Source organism: Helianthus annuus, chromosome 6 (genome assembly GCF_002127325.2).
Source record: "Helianthus annuus cultivar XRQ/B chromosome 6, HanXRQr2.0-SUNRISE, whole genome shotgun sequence".
NCBI classification, from domain to species: Eukaryota; Viridiplantae; Streptophyta; class Magnoliopsida; order Asterales; family Asteraceae; genus Helianthus; species Helianthus annuus.
In genome coordinates this window covers 16,590,418-16,604,403 of record NC_035438.2, presented here as the reverse complement: position 1 = coordinate 16,604,403, position 13,986 = coordinate 16,590,418, and the positions used below count along the sequence as shown (strand labels likewise).

Below are 13,986 nucleotides of genomic sequence, written 5' to 3'. Positions count from 1 at the left end.
GTAGATAATGACAGTATTGCACAACACACTACGCTTATGAATATTATTATGCATAAAACACAACATGATGTACACGGCTGTAGATAATGACAGAATTGCACAAGACACTACACTTATGAATAATATTTTGCATACAACTACAGAATTCTGTTGTTTGTGGAGTGTTATATGAAAATGGTTGTAGATGGTGACACCTTATAAAACACTACATGATAAGGCAGAGCAGTTGATAAAGCAGACAAAGTTTATAACACCACAATACTAAACTAAAAGTTAAAGAAAATACTTATAACACTATGTGCTGCAATGAATCATATAAAACAACTTATAACACTACAACCCCCAGCTTATATTATGCCTGGATACATAAGAACAGCTTATAACACTACACCCCCAGCTTATAACCCAGTTTTTTAAATATGGTCGAAATAACAAACGGACAAATTAGCTTATATAAACTAAAATCTGTGATTTGTTATGAAACAGGTGGCAGGCGATTTTGAAGGGACCGATGAATACAGAAGCTTGATGTTCGGTAGCCGGATGGAAACAATACTAGGCCAAGCAGATAGCACGGACATCAGAAACTTCCAGATGGTATTCGTGCCGGTGCTGTATAATAAACACTATATTCTAGTATTCTTCAATCTAGCACAATCACAAATCTTGGTTATCGACAATATCGTGGGTGATGTCCCTATCGACGTACGATACAGCGGCTACATAGAAAAAGTTGTAAGAACACTACTATCAAAAAAAAGTTAGTTTACATACAATAAGTATAACTTTAAAAAAATCCCGATTTGACGTCATAAAATTCGCAGGTCAATGCATTCTGCTCGTATGTCAAAAACCACTCTCCTGCAGTTGCTAAAAAACTGCGATCAACATCACCGGTTAGTCTGAAGTTCCCGTGGCAAACATTGTATAACGGAACAGATTGTGGAATATTCGTCATGCGTCATATGGAGACTTTTAAAGGTGTTATTGTAATTATACTTTTATTATTAAAGTTGATACTGGCATGTACGCTAAGTTGGTTTGCATTTGTGTTCACTAGGGACAAGTGTGCGCGAATGGAACTGCGGGCTATCACCAGAGCGGGACATCACGGGGGAGGTGTTGGAACAACAATCGATAGAACTATGTGACTTGCGAATAAAGTACTTATCAAAAATCTTGTTAAGTGACATCAACTCAATGCGGTCTACAGTGGAGCAAGAAGTACATGAGTATGCAAATAAGAGTCAACATGAGAGACTGGAAAATGCTAAGACTGCAAAGGAAAGGATCGAGCTACGATTGTCTGAAGAATAGCAAATAGTTCTGAAATGTTTTGATACACGTTATAATTAGACTGGTTTAATTTTGTCTGGTGCAAACACTTTTATTTAGATATTAGCCTGGTGTCATGGTACAAACACTTTTGGAAAAGGGATGGTAGTGGTCTGTTTCCGTTAATATAAAACTATATTTCATTACAAAACACTGCATTTATAAGTAACTAACGGACTATAACTACAGTATATGACAATATCAGCAAACTGCAGGTCCCTACATACTGCATTAAACACTACAGTTGTAGATAAAACACTATATGTCCCAGTCAGATGTTAAACTAAATGTAGTACCTATAATAAAACACTACAAATCAGTTATAAAACACTATATAACATCGGAGAAACCCTGCATTAATAATTTGACAGCAATTAAGTGTTTTTTTCACGTGATTATTGTTGACACCGTTTAACCTATGATAACACACTGCATTCAAATATATAAAAAACACTATATTGAAAACCAAAGACTTCATGTATGTCAATTAAAAAAACTTACAATTTCTATTCATGTTGACAAACAAACAAAAGCAAAAAAAATATAACACTATAGTTATAGTTAAAACACTATATAGTAAATGGCAGACCTTAAACTAACTGTATATGACAATAAGACCATACTGCAGGTCACTATTGCTGCATTTAGCACTATACTTATAGATAAAAACACTATAAGTACATGACAAACTTTACAATAATTTTAGTACCTGTAATATAACACTACAAATCATTTATAAAACACTATATTTATAAAATATGATCAAACAAACTGGTCATTAAGAGATACCAACGTCAAACACAAGGAATCCAAGATAAAAAATTAAACGTCATTAAAAACATAGAAATAAAACTCAAATGTTTGCATAAATTAGTAATCAACTACTCTTGCTCTTCATCGTCTAGCTCCTCATCGTCGGCTTCTTCACCCACCACATCTTCTATCTCCTCTTCGTCGTCTCCTTCAGGTTCCGCTTCATCGCTTTCTGAGGAGTCGTCGGCATTTTCCCTTGCCGGGTACGAGCAGGTACGTCTATTATGGCCCCCACGTTTGCAATTACCACACTCGCGACCCTTTTTTTTCTTCGCAGATTGAATAATGGCAATTTCACGATTACTCTTCATTCTGGAAGGTTTACCCATACCTTTAAATCTCACGGTTTTCGGCATACGAACAGTTACAGGTGTTTCTTGCGTGTATCCAGTTATTTCAGCAAACCTATCGCGACGACTCCTAGGGGGGGCGTTCACGACTGCCTGATCAGCGGTAGATTGATACTGGCCAACATAGTCCCTAAACGCGCACAACGCATCAAAATTATATACCAACCTGTTGATAAGAGACTCGGCTGACCTTGTTATCTCCCTTACAACACCATTAACTTGTTGGTACCGATCATCACTTTCACTAATCCCCATTATCGCTCCAGGCGCACTGTTAGGAACAGCTTCCCTTGTCCAACGTCGCATTATGTACCTTTCAGGGAACTGCCTGATATCAAGAAGCCGCAAAACGCAAAAAATGTGCGCACACAGAAGCCCAAACTGTTCATACCTTTTGCATGAGCAACTAACGGTCATGTCTAGCTGCCGCATCATAACCTAATACATAAAAAAAGAAAAAAAAATGAGATCAAAAATATATACTAAATCAAAACTATAATATAAAACACCATGCACAAAGAAATATTATAAACAAACAATCGTTACATCCTATATTTACCTGAAAAAATGAAGTACACGCTTGAGAAAAGTCCTTCACAGAGAAGTTCACAAAGTTATCCTCTCTATCCTCCCATTTACCAACAGCACACTTGTTAATGGCTGTCTGAATTTCGAGTTGCGCATCAAAGAAAATTGTCCGTGTGTATATGTTTGCCGCCTGTTGCTCTAAGACAAACTCTTTTGCAAGTATTTGGGGGTTCGTGTGCCTAGTATCGTGATCATTCTTCATGTGCTCATGCCTTTGGGCTTCGATTGCAGAATCAAAATGCCCCAAAAATTCAACCAGGGTACAATTCGGGTTGCAAAACTGCCCAAAGAAATGGTTCTCACTCTCCGAACGTGATGAGGTACGCATCAACCCAGACATGTGTTGATCGCGATAATACGCAGGGATCCATGTATCCCTAATCTCATACATTGACTGTAACCATTCATGATTCAACAAATCAAAATCAGCCAATATAACACCCCATTCATTTTCAAACTGTTCTGGCAGTAAGGCATCGGTCCAAACAATATCACACAACCTCTTCTTAAAATCAGTGCTATTGCATAGGTTGGCGCCAACCTAAAAAACAACAATTCAACCATCAAAAAAATTAAATATAAAAAAAATACATGATAAAGGCTGATAAAAACATTATATAAAAGTAAAACGACATCAATAAACAAAAAAAGACATATTCCAATAAAAATAAATATCGGAGTAAAACATAATTATGATTTTAATATACCTTGGTAGTGAGTTTCTCCATTATATGCCACATGCAAAGCCTGTGCCTACTTTCAGGCCAGGTATCTTGAATAGCTTTCCTCATCGCTGGGTCTTGATCGGTTACAATCACAGGTGGTGCGCGCCCAAACGCCTGCCGAAATGCGTTGAGCAACCAGCTATATGTTTCGGCAGTTTCATCCCCTATAATAGCAGCACCCAAGGTAACATTGCGATAGTGATTGTCAACGCCGGTAAAAGGAACGAACATCATTTTGTACCTACACAAAAAAAAAAAATACGGGAGTGATCACTGATTTGATATTGTAAAAAACATACAGTATTAAAAACATGAAAGAAACAACATACATTTTTAAATATTTTCAATTTAAAACACTATTAGTATGAGATAGAAGTTACAAGTCTTTTCATGTATATACCAAAACACTATACAGACATTATCATGCTGATAAAACACTATGATATGTATCTAATATGGATGTAATGTAACTAGAAACAAAGGAAGGATACGAACTTGTTACGACGATAAGTGGCATCGAACGACACAACATCCCCAAAAATATTATAATTTCTCTTTGTATCACCATCGGCCCAGAACAAAGCACGTAAAACACCATCGGCAGTTGTAAGGTACTCCATAGAGAAATTGGGCATAAATTCTTTCTTCCTTCTTAGGCGTTTGATAACCATGTCAGCATCGTACTCGGCTATATACCTGTTTAAGTCTCTCTTAAAGTTCTTGAAGTCAACTTTAGTTGCGCCTACCTTATCGAAACCTCCATAAAGAGTCCTCATAATGTTAAACGCTCTAACTGGACCAACGTTTATGGCACTCAAAGCATTCACGGCTTCTTCCTGTACGTAATTCATAGATCTGTTTTCAGGAAGCAAGTACCTGTCATCTTCGGCAACAAATGAGTGATTATGCGACTCCTCGAAGTAATAAACCACGTAAAGATTATCCGGTTTCATTAACTTAACCCGAATGCACGCTTCACATCCGGTCCTTATAGAAGGAACCCTGCGAGTAATCTTAGACTTCGAGTTAACATTAGAACTACCAGCTTCCTGGGTCGAGTCAATCGCCTTTAAGGGTTTAGTACCCTCTTTTGAGCATACGAACCATTTATTATGTATTAAACCCTTTCGAGGCTCATATTGAGTACCCTTCCTAGCTGTGAAACCTCCCGCCTTAGCATATCTTTGGTAAAAAAGATATGCATTTTCCAGCGAATCAAACGTCATATGCATCTGAGGTTTAATCAAATCATCAACGTCTGGAATAAATGTCCTCCTTCCAGAATTTGGGGACACCTGAACATTGCCAACGGGTTGGTATGTATGAATATCTACAACAAAAAAGAGACAAATCAGTCTTTTATAGATACATTGATAAAAAAACACTATATCAATAAATAACCCTATCTGTCAGCTATAAAACAGTATTTGGGGCGGGAAAAACACTATGAAAAAAAATAAATATCCCTATATATAATATAACACTACACATTGAAGTTAAAACACTATGCATCTGATAAAAAAATAACTTTTTAAATTATAAAACACTAGAACAGGACTAGAACATAAAACTAAATGTATAAAACACTATGAATGGGGATTCAGATGTGTGAATATAATCTAACCCTGTTGTTCTTACATATGACACTATAACAAACAACAACAAAAATTACTAAAACAGAGGTAAGCAATCCAATGTATAAAACACTATGAAAAGGTAAATATGATGTCTGCACAGAATATCGATCATGCATATAACACTATCCATCGGGAAAACTATAAAACAGAAAATTGATCTTACATATACCATTAGACTATAAAACACTATGAACGGTAAATATGATGTGTGAACAGAATATTGATCATGCATATAACACTATCAATCTCCTAAAAACAATAAAACAGAAAATTGATCTTGCATATATAAATAGACAATAAAACACTACGGATCATACATATAACACTACAAAACTCAATCAATACAGAAACTTTAAAATAACAATCACCCTAAACAGCTAAAAGTATAAAACACTACATACAATCAAAATCAAAGAAAGAGTAATGTCCAGAAAAAACGACAAAAATAAACAACAAAACGAGGAACAAAAACTACTAATTATCAGAACATGCTAACTATTACGAGATTAAAACACTATTATACAAATTAACCTGCATCTCCGGAATCCATTGAAATTTATATAAAACACCAAACTCGAACAAATGCGCAGACTTTAAACAACTGGAATGGGGATATCGATTTGATAATCCTTTATGTATTTATAATTAACGATGATTGAAAGATAAGTATAACACAATCGTATTGTATCTTACAGGGAATTACAAAATTCGATCCAATCCCTAAACAATCTCGTTGACGGTTATTTTTGGGAACAGTTATCGCAGAATTGAATTAATTGATAAAATGTGCAATTACAAAACTACCCTTTTGAATTAATTAAGAGGATGGACACTTGTCAATCCAGGAATATTTCTTACACTTCTTACAAATTGTGCCCTTTGTACAGGATCTCAAACCTATATATATATATAGGGTAATGCTAGACAAAAAACCCTAAAATTCTTAGAAAACTCTGGAAACCCAAATGGGAACCCATTTTTACCCAACCTCCGGACATTTTTTTTTTGAAAAAAATTACACATGTAATATACATGTTTTAGAGTGTTTTGGGCCAAAAAAAAAACAAAAAAGCGCCGAAGGGATTTTTAAAAAAAAAATAAACAAATTTCATTGCCTAACATGTGTTAGGCAAAAAAGACATAAATTTGCTGAAATTTGCTGAAACTTTTTTTTTTTAAATTACCCCTTCGGCGCTTTTTTGATTTTTTTGGCCCAAAAGTCTTAAAAACATGTATATTACATGTGTTATTTTTTTCAAAAAAAAAAATGTCGGGAGCTTGGGTTTTCTAGGGTTTTTTATATATATAGGGTTTTCTATATAGCCCAACCCTATATATATATATATATATATATATATATAGTGGAGAGTTCAAATAAGAAGAAATTTTTTGTAAGAAGAAAAAAGAACAAATTTCAACCAATAAGAATGCTTTATTTTACTTCATTTAATATAAGTATTTAATGTTATTACAAGGGTACACTGTTAAATCTACATAGGTCATTAATTTGTAGTCTTCCTCTTTAGTAGCTAATACATTAAATTTTTTGTAACTTATCTTCAAAATATTTATTTTTTTCAAAAGAATAAAATAAAATAATTTAAAGTGTAAGATAAATTACGAGTTGTGTAGGACAAATTACGAGTTGTGTAGGATAAATTTCAACGTGTAGGATGAATTTCGAAATATGTAGGATAACTTTTGATGTGTGTAGGCAAAAAAAAGTTAGTATGGAGGATAATAGTCTTTGTGACTAATTAATTAGTAAAAAATGATAATAAATGAGATAAGTGGAAAAACTATTTAATATTTTACAAAATTACCCTTTGTTCTTTTTCTTCTCAATTTTATATATATATATATATATATATATATATATATATATATATATATATATATATATATATATATATATATATATATATATATATATATATATATATATATATAACAAGTAGATAAAACGTAAGGAATATACGTGAGTCATGAAATGGTTAATTTTATCGAATACTAATATATTAGTCATAGAATTTGACATGTATAATTGAGTACTATATGAGATTTAATTTTTTGGAGGCTTAGGTCCAAGACTTGGTTACTTGGTTCAACCTTGAGTCTTGGTAGGGGAGGCGACCGTGGTGCTAGGTGGCTGGCCGACGATGGTGCTAGGGTGGGGTCTATGTGGAGGTAGTTGGACAAAAAATAGTCGTGTAGAATGTCACATATCAAACCAAAAGTTTCATATATGTGGATTTTAATTTTAACTAGCACATTTTGTATCAATATCCCTCATTTTAACTATTACCTTACGTACCATAATTAAATTAAATGTTGGTGACTATACCAATAATAATAAAAATATATATGTACACGTATAAGTTTAGTATAAAATGAAAATAAGTTAATGATTTTAAACTTAAAAACATATAAAAAATTGTGAATGGGTATCTTGAATTATTGTGTATATGAATGGGGCAAATATGGGAGAAGTACATAGTACATGCACCACGAATCCAAATCAGTTCTAAAGATGAGGTATCTTAAATCCTTTTTCATCTTTTGTGCTTTCATAAAGAGAAAAAGATGAGGCCAAGTCCCTACAAAACTCGCGTCATTAAGCTTTGAATACTTTATTAACAATAAATTATCTACATTGGTTATTTCTTACTAGTTACTTCTATACAATTTATATAGATATTGATGATGGGGTGGGTCAAAATCCACCTCCTTCCGATAATGAAGGAAGGAAACAAACAATTAAATAACATAACATCAGACAAGGAGGAGGCGCTCTCTTATCATCGGAAGTGTAAGGACAAAGCCATCAAAGCAATGCGTCTCCTTAAACGAAAAAGGAGAAGGCATCTCCTCGTAGACGATAGAACAACTGAAAGACGCATAGATCAAGACAAGACAAAATGTTAAGAACAAGACTAACTAATAAGGCATAAGGAGGCAATCTTAGATCAGTCGCTATCAGCAAGAATGAAGTCAAAGGATTACCTGAAGTGGAATGGAAGAGAAAAACGTACCTCTGAAGCAAAGGAAATGACCTTGCCGCACTTCCTCTCCTGGAGAAGTCATGGGTCCGCTTAAGAATATGGGAAGGCTCTTGGCTAGGTATAAATACCTAGCCATGGAGACCTTGAAAGACATTTCGGTTGCAAGACTCAAACCTCAAACTTGCAGACCATTCGCTACTTTACGCCTACTTTGTAATTTAGCTTACTTCTCTTTTGTATGTTGTACTGTTCCAGTTGTAACCTATACTACTTCTTTGTACTCTTACCGTTTCGCCTTGGATCTCCCAAGGTTAAGTGCTTTATCATATCAATAATACACGCTTTATTACAACTATCTAATCGTTGTGGCAACATATACCATGATTAAGTAATTCTTATTATTGAGTAATCCGTGTTCCATTATGTTTAACTCTACAAGAATTACTAAATCTTTTAAATCAATCTATTAACACTACAATTAAAAAGGGAGTATGTGTCGTTTCAATAAAAATAATATAGTTCATGAAATGCATAGATATTAAACAAATAACAATTTGCGTGTTGTTGTGTTACAACTAAAATCTATTATATATAATAAATGTGAAAAATTCTGCTGAGGTGTCAAGCTATGAGCCCTTCTAGATTGTGCATTTTGGCGGGAAAATCCGTCCACTTTTCTTTGGACGCGGGATCCGGATTAATTTGGGTCGGAATATGGGTCAAGCATGATGGATAATGGATCCTTTATATTTCCTTTTTCTTCATTCTTCTTACACAACCCCTCCCTAAAAAAGAAACATAGTTGAAGAAACCCTAGATCTGCCGCACAAGTTGTTCCTCTCCTAATCAAGGCGATTCTCCATCTTCACTTCGTCATCCCTTCATCATCTTCAATTTATGACTTCTGTGTTGAACTCACACTCAATGGCGGCCAGAAACACACTCCTCATGTACCGGCGTGACACCAGTTCTTCAATCTTTATGCGCTCAAAACCCTAGCATAATCATTCTTAAGTATTTTCCTGTTCCAAACACATTGAAACCCTAATGTGTTCCACTTCCTCTAATCGTCGATTCCACCTCCACAATCCTGCACCTCTCGACTTGTAAAAAGGTACGTTTTAAATAGTCTACTCATTCAATTTCTATTTGTGAGTGCTAATTAATCCTTGTCTGTCACTATTGTTTGTCTATTTCCAATGTTCTTTTTTTTCCTTATTTTGTTTTGGTAGATGAGATTGAAGTTGTAGATGGCAAAGAAATTGACCCGGAGATTGTGCCGACGGTGATGATTTTGGATATGTTATTATACGTTATTTGGATCTGTTCTAAAATACCCTAATGAAAAGTTATATTATTCGATGTTACTTATTTGCAGTCATTTCGGAATTGATACATTACACATCTGCAAGAAACGTGGATTGATTTACAGTTCAGATGCCATTGATTCAAATAATTGTGTCTCAAGTTATGAATCTAAAGCCGCAACTTATAGATTCCTTAAAGGTATTTTTTTTATCACTGACGACATCTGATTGATTTTATTCTTTGTTTTATTTTATTAAATTTTGGTTTAGGATGAGGAAGATGTAAAGGCGATTGCTCGATTATTTGCTGATATCGGCGATTCCTATGTTGAATTGATTGCAACCGGTATGATACTTGATCTATTGATCATTGTGAATCTTCAGCTATTTTATGGTTTCACCTTTTTAGTATGTAGTTTCAGAATTTAATCTAACTTTTTTTCTCATTTTCGTTTGGTTTCATTTTCACTTTTTCTACAAAAAAACTCCAAAAGACAACAAAGCAAGGCTGGTCATCCATGGATTTATAAAGAAGGTGTTGTATGAAAGTAAGCATAAAGAAAAAATCCAGATTCATTTCTTAAAATAACTGAAAACTTCACATTGTTAACCGTAAAAACTATATTGAACGACAAAAACTTCAACTGTTAGGCATCAGTTCTATGCTAATTGCTTCGTAAGCTCTAACATCTTTTTTTTCTTGCATTAAACCATCTTTCTGTGCTTCTTAATATATTAACAAAACTTTTCGTTTGAAGGAAATATGAATAAACCATTGCACCAAGTGATGAGGATTTTTCAAGCATCACAGACGGTACTTACACAAAATCAAAGGTTTAGTTTCTATAATTATTTGACTCTTGTATAACTTATTTAACTATATCATCAGAGTATTTAGTCAAATAAGTTTTATAGGTTCTGAAAATGGAGAGTCAAGTTCTGAACATTTTGAATTTTCACCTTTCACCACCAACAGTACAAACATTTCTCAGGTAAGCGTAAAAAGGTTATGTTTTGCGTAAGTTATTTGTAAAGAGAGCACCGTTGTGAATATTTATTGTTTACAGGAGATTTATAAGAGCAGCACAAGCTTCCTATCAGGTACATATTGTCTCTTTGCTTGTAATGTGGGTTTAATAATCCTTTTTGTTCGCAGTTTTAATTGTTGTTTTCTATGTTTTGTTAGAGCCTGAGTCTTGAATAGGAGTTTTTGGCAAGTTATCTAGCTGAGTTGACCCTGATTGACTATAATTTCTTGGTATTTGTTCCATCAAATATTGCTCCAGCGGCTATGTTTCTTGCCAGATGGAAGCTAGATCAGTCGGGCCACCCTTGGGTAGTTTTCTTTAATTCATTGACCGGGCGGGTAATGGGTCAAAATGGGTAAATTTTTGTACCAGTCAATATATATCGGGCCGGATTGGCCCATAACATTTTTTTAAACTAATATAATTGTTAAAGATGATTACGAGAAGGTAATGATGTCCACTGCAGGAGTATTGAAAATATAAATTTTAACCATAATAACCATTGTAATTTACCTTAATACCCTGAGTTTGCATCTGAATGACCACTCTGGTAATGATGTCTACTACAGGAGTCAAGGAGCATTAACGAGATTGCTTGCATGAGAAAAACCTACATAGCTGGTGCTTTAAGGGGCTTTTTGGTAATTTAGGTAATTTTATGAATGGTACGTTATTGTACCACCTGATCATTGTGGAAGTGTGACACACGATACATGGCCAATTAAAATTACTAAGGCCGTAATTAGTTGAATTAATATGAACCGAAATTGTGTTGAAGTGTTTTAGCAAGAATATATCTCATTTGTGGATGTCTGTACATATATTCATGTAGTTTATGATGCGGTGGTGGTTAGGGCAGGAAGTGCTGGACTTCGAGTCGATATATGGCTGTCTGAGCATGGATTTAATATTGCTTTCCGACTTGATCACACACTGTCACTGCTCAGGTTTATTTTGATTACATATAATACATGTTTTTGAATATTGATTGCCATTAAGGAAGCATGAAGGATATGTTAATTTGTTATCGCCTCATGGTTTGACAGCAAGGTTTTAATGCAACAGTGGATAAGCACCAGCATGGAGTAGGTCATGAGGTGTTTCATCTATATGGCAAAGCTTAAAGGTATGTCTTGGTCTTTTATTTTCTTTTATGATTAACATAAACTTGCAAACGCTTGACTTCTTTCTTCCAAATTCAGCTCTATTCGGATTAATCACATCTGGGTATCTCTTCAATTCGTGATGAACAAATGAATTTTCAAGGGTATGCAACGTGACGATGGGATCGAGATGCGTGACCCATTCAACATTGTTGGGTCACTCCGTTTAGACAAGTGGCAGGGGGGTGCCCGGGTCGCTGCCGACCCAGTTTGATACGGCGTCTATTTGTGCCAACACGTTTCTGTAGTTGAAATATCTTGATATAAACCCAACCCGTATGGGTCTGGTTCTTACTTTCATCAAACTCTATACACATTTTTTGCTTATTCTTTCAAATTCTGTTGTAGAAACATAGACATTTTGTGACTGAACTGAATATTAAAAGAACAATGGTTTACCTTCATTTTGTGTACATCGTATTTGATTGGTATTTCTTCATTTTGCAAATGCTGTTCTACTACCAATTTATCTACAAAATTCACAGAAGTGGTTGCACCCGAGATTCAGACATCCATATGGCACTTGGTAAAATATTATCTCATGAACTTTAGACCTCCATTTTAAAAAGCTATAAAACATATTTTTGATCTCTTTGCTAATATTTTTTCAGGCTAAGAGGGCGTTGCTTGCTCTGAGAGGGCTCGGGCGTTGCGTACTCAAGGTCAAACAGTTAAATGTAAAGCAACCTCCACCTTGAAATGTATGCAGACATTGGCTAGACATTGGCTTGTGCACTGTCTCAGGTTTAGTTGAGGTGTGCGTTTGTATGTCCGAGGATAACATAGTTGTCTAAGAACTCTTTTGAAGGTTAATAAAGATTTCAACAACATTACATGGGACCGAGCGAGATATTACAAAGAACACCTCATTATATGAGCAAGTTTGTGTTGTTATACCAGACATATTGCTCACTTTGATGGACCTGACATGCAGGTATGTCACATTCTTTAAGGATTAATTATAGTGTTTTTTATCACTCAATTTAATGTTATATAATAATAATAATTAGACACAACTTTGGTGTGCAGAGGATGAAATAGAGAAGTATTATGAAACTCATGATTGCTAAGTGCGGATTAAGCGTTCAACATATTTTCCAGGGGTGCGGTCAGATTTTTTGCCTAAGATATACATTAGTTTTTTTTCAAGTGATGTCCCCGTCCACCCACGACTATGGATAAGTCCTCCATGCATCCCATATTCCTTACCAATGTTGAAATTTTACTAAAAATGGTTCATGTGTCGATGCTTCAGTTACATGTGTCATGCCACCATTTCTTTTGGAACTTTTAATCTTATTAATTAATAGAAGTATTTATAATATTTTGTTCTTTTACTTGGGGGTCCAATGCAACTAAAGCGTTTTAACATGGATCCTACTTATCCATCTCACCACCTCTAATTTAGGACATTAAACATTCTCATTTTGTGACCCATTTACCATAAATGGGTCCTATAGAGGTTATGTTTTCTATCTGACATGTTAATTGTGTATAAGTAAAATAGTTAATCGGTTATAATTGGTCAAATGGTCGAACAAATAAAAGGGTTAAAATTAAATAAAGGTGCATTAAATGCCTACAACTTCCTGACTCACTATGTCATTTTTAATTTGCTAATGTAGTTTTTGTGATCATATAACGTATTGTAGTTTACGTGATCATATTTAACGTATTAACGTATCGTAGTTTATGTGATCATATTTTGTTAATGTAGTTTATGTAATTTTTATTTCTATATTCTATATTATTTGACTTGGTGTATTGGTATGCTTTTCGTTTTCGAGCCGAGTGTCTCTCTGGAATTAGCCTCTCTATCCCTAGGGATAGAAGCAAGGTATGTCTACATCCCACCCTCCCCAGACCCTATAAGTAGCTTGCTATTTGTGGGATTTACTGGGTATGGTTGTTTTAATATTGAGCATGCCAATTCTATATCAATATCAAGTTCAGGTGTTTAACAGTCTTTTTTCAGTCGTCATGAGTTCTTGGGCTTTAGAAAGTAGAATTGTATAATTAAGATATAAAATAAAACAGA

The 13,986-nt window shown here is 34.5% G+C and overlaps 1 protein-coding gene and 1 long non-coding RNA gene across 9 annotated transcripts; one reads left to right on the top strand and one right to left on the bottom strand.

Moving 5' to 3' along the window:
• Positions 1-2,113: 2,113 nt before the first annotated feature.
• LOC110893493 (protein FAR1-RELATED SEQUENCE 5-like) lies at positions 2,114-5,998 on the bottom strand. Its single transcript, XM_022140600.2, has 5 exons — positions 5,980-5,998; positions 4,307-5,141; positions 3,794-4,052; positions 3,058-3,627; positions 2,114-2,936 (listed from the first exon to the last, which is right to left on the bottom strand). Exons 1-5 carry the CDS (start codon positions 5,996-5,998, stop codon positions 2,217-2,219), a joined length of 2,403 nt encoding a protein of 800 aa, XP_021996292.1. The 3' UTR covers positions 2,114-2,216.
• Positions 5,999-9,221: 3,223 nt separating this feature from the next.
• Positions 9,222-13,285, top strand: LOC110895864. 8 transcript variants are annotated; one of them, XR_004860185.1, is made up of 16 exons: positions 9,222-9,564; positions 9,683-9,735; positions 9,829-9,956; positions 10,028-10,103; positions 10,252-10,305; positions 10,516-10,591; positions 10,673-10,749; positions 10,825-10,858; positions 10,944-11,093; positions 11,355-11,435; positions 11,618-11,732; positions 11,832-11,911; positions 11,988-12,474; positions 12,560-12,649; positions 12,757-12,882; positions 12,978-13,285. It is a non-coding gene; the product is annotated as an uncharacterized LOC110895864 (long non-coding RNA). The 8 variants fall into 8 exon arrangements; XR_004860186.1 differs by having other exon boundaries at positions 9,829-9,917; positions 12,560-12,882; XR_004860189.1 differs by having other exon boundaries at positions 10,516-10,571; positions 12,560-12,882.
• Positions 13,286-13,986: the final 701 nt, after the last annotated feature.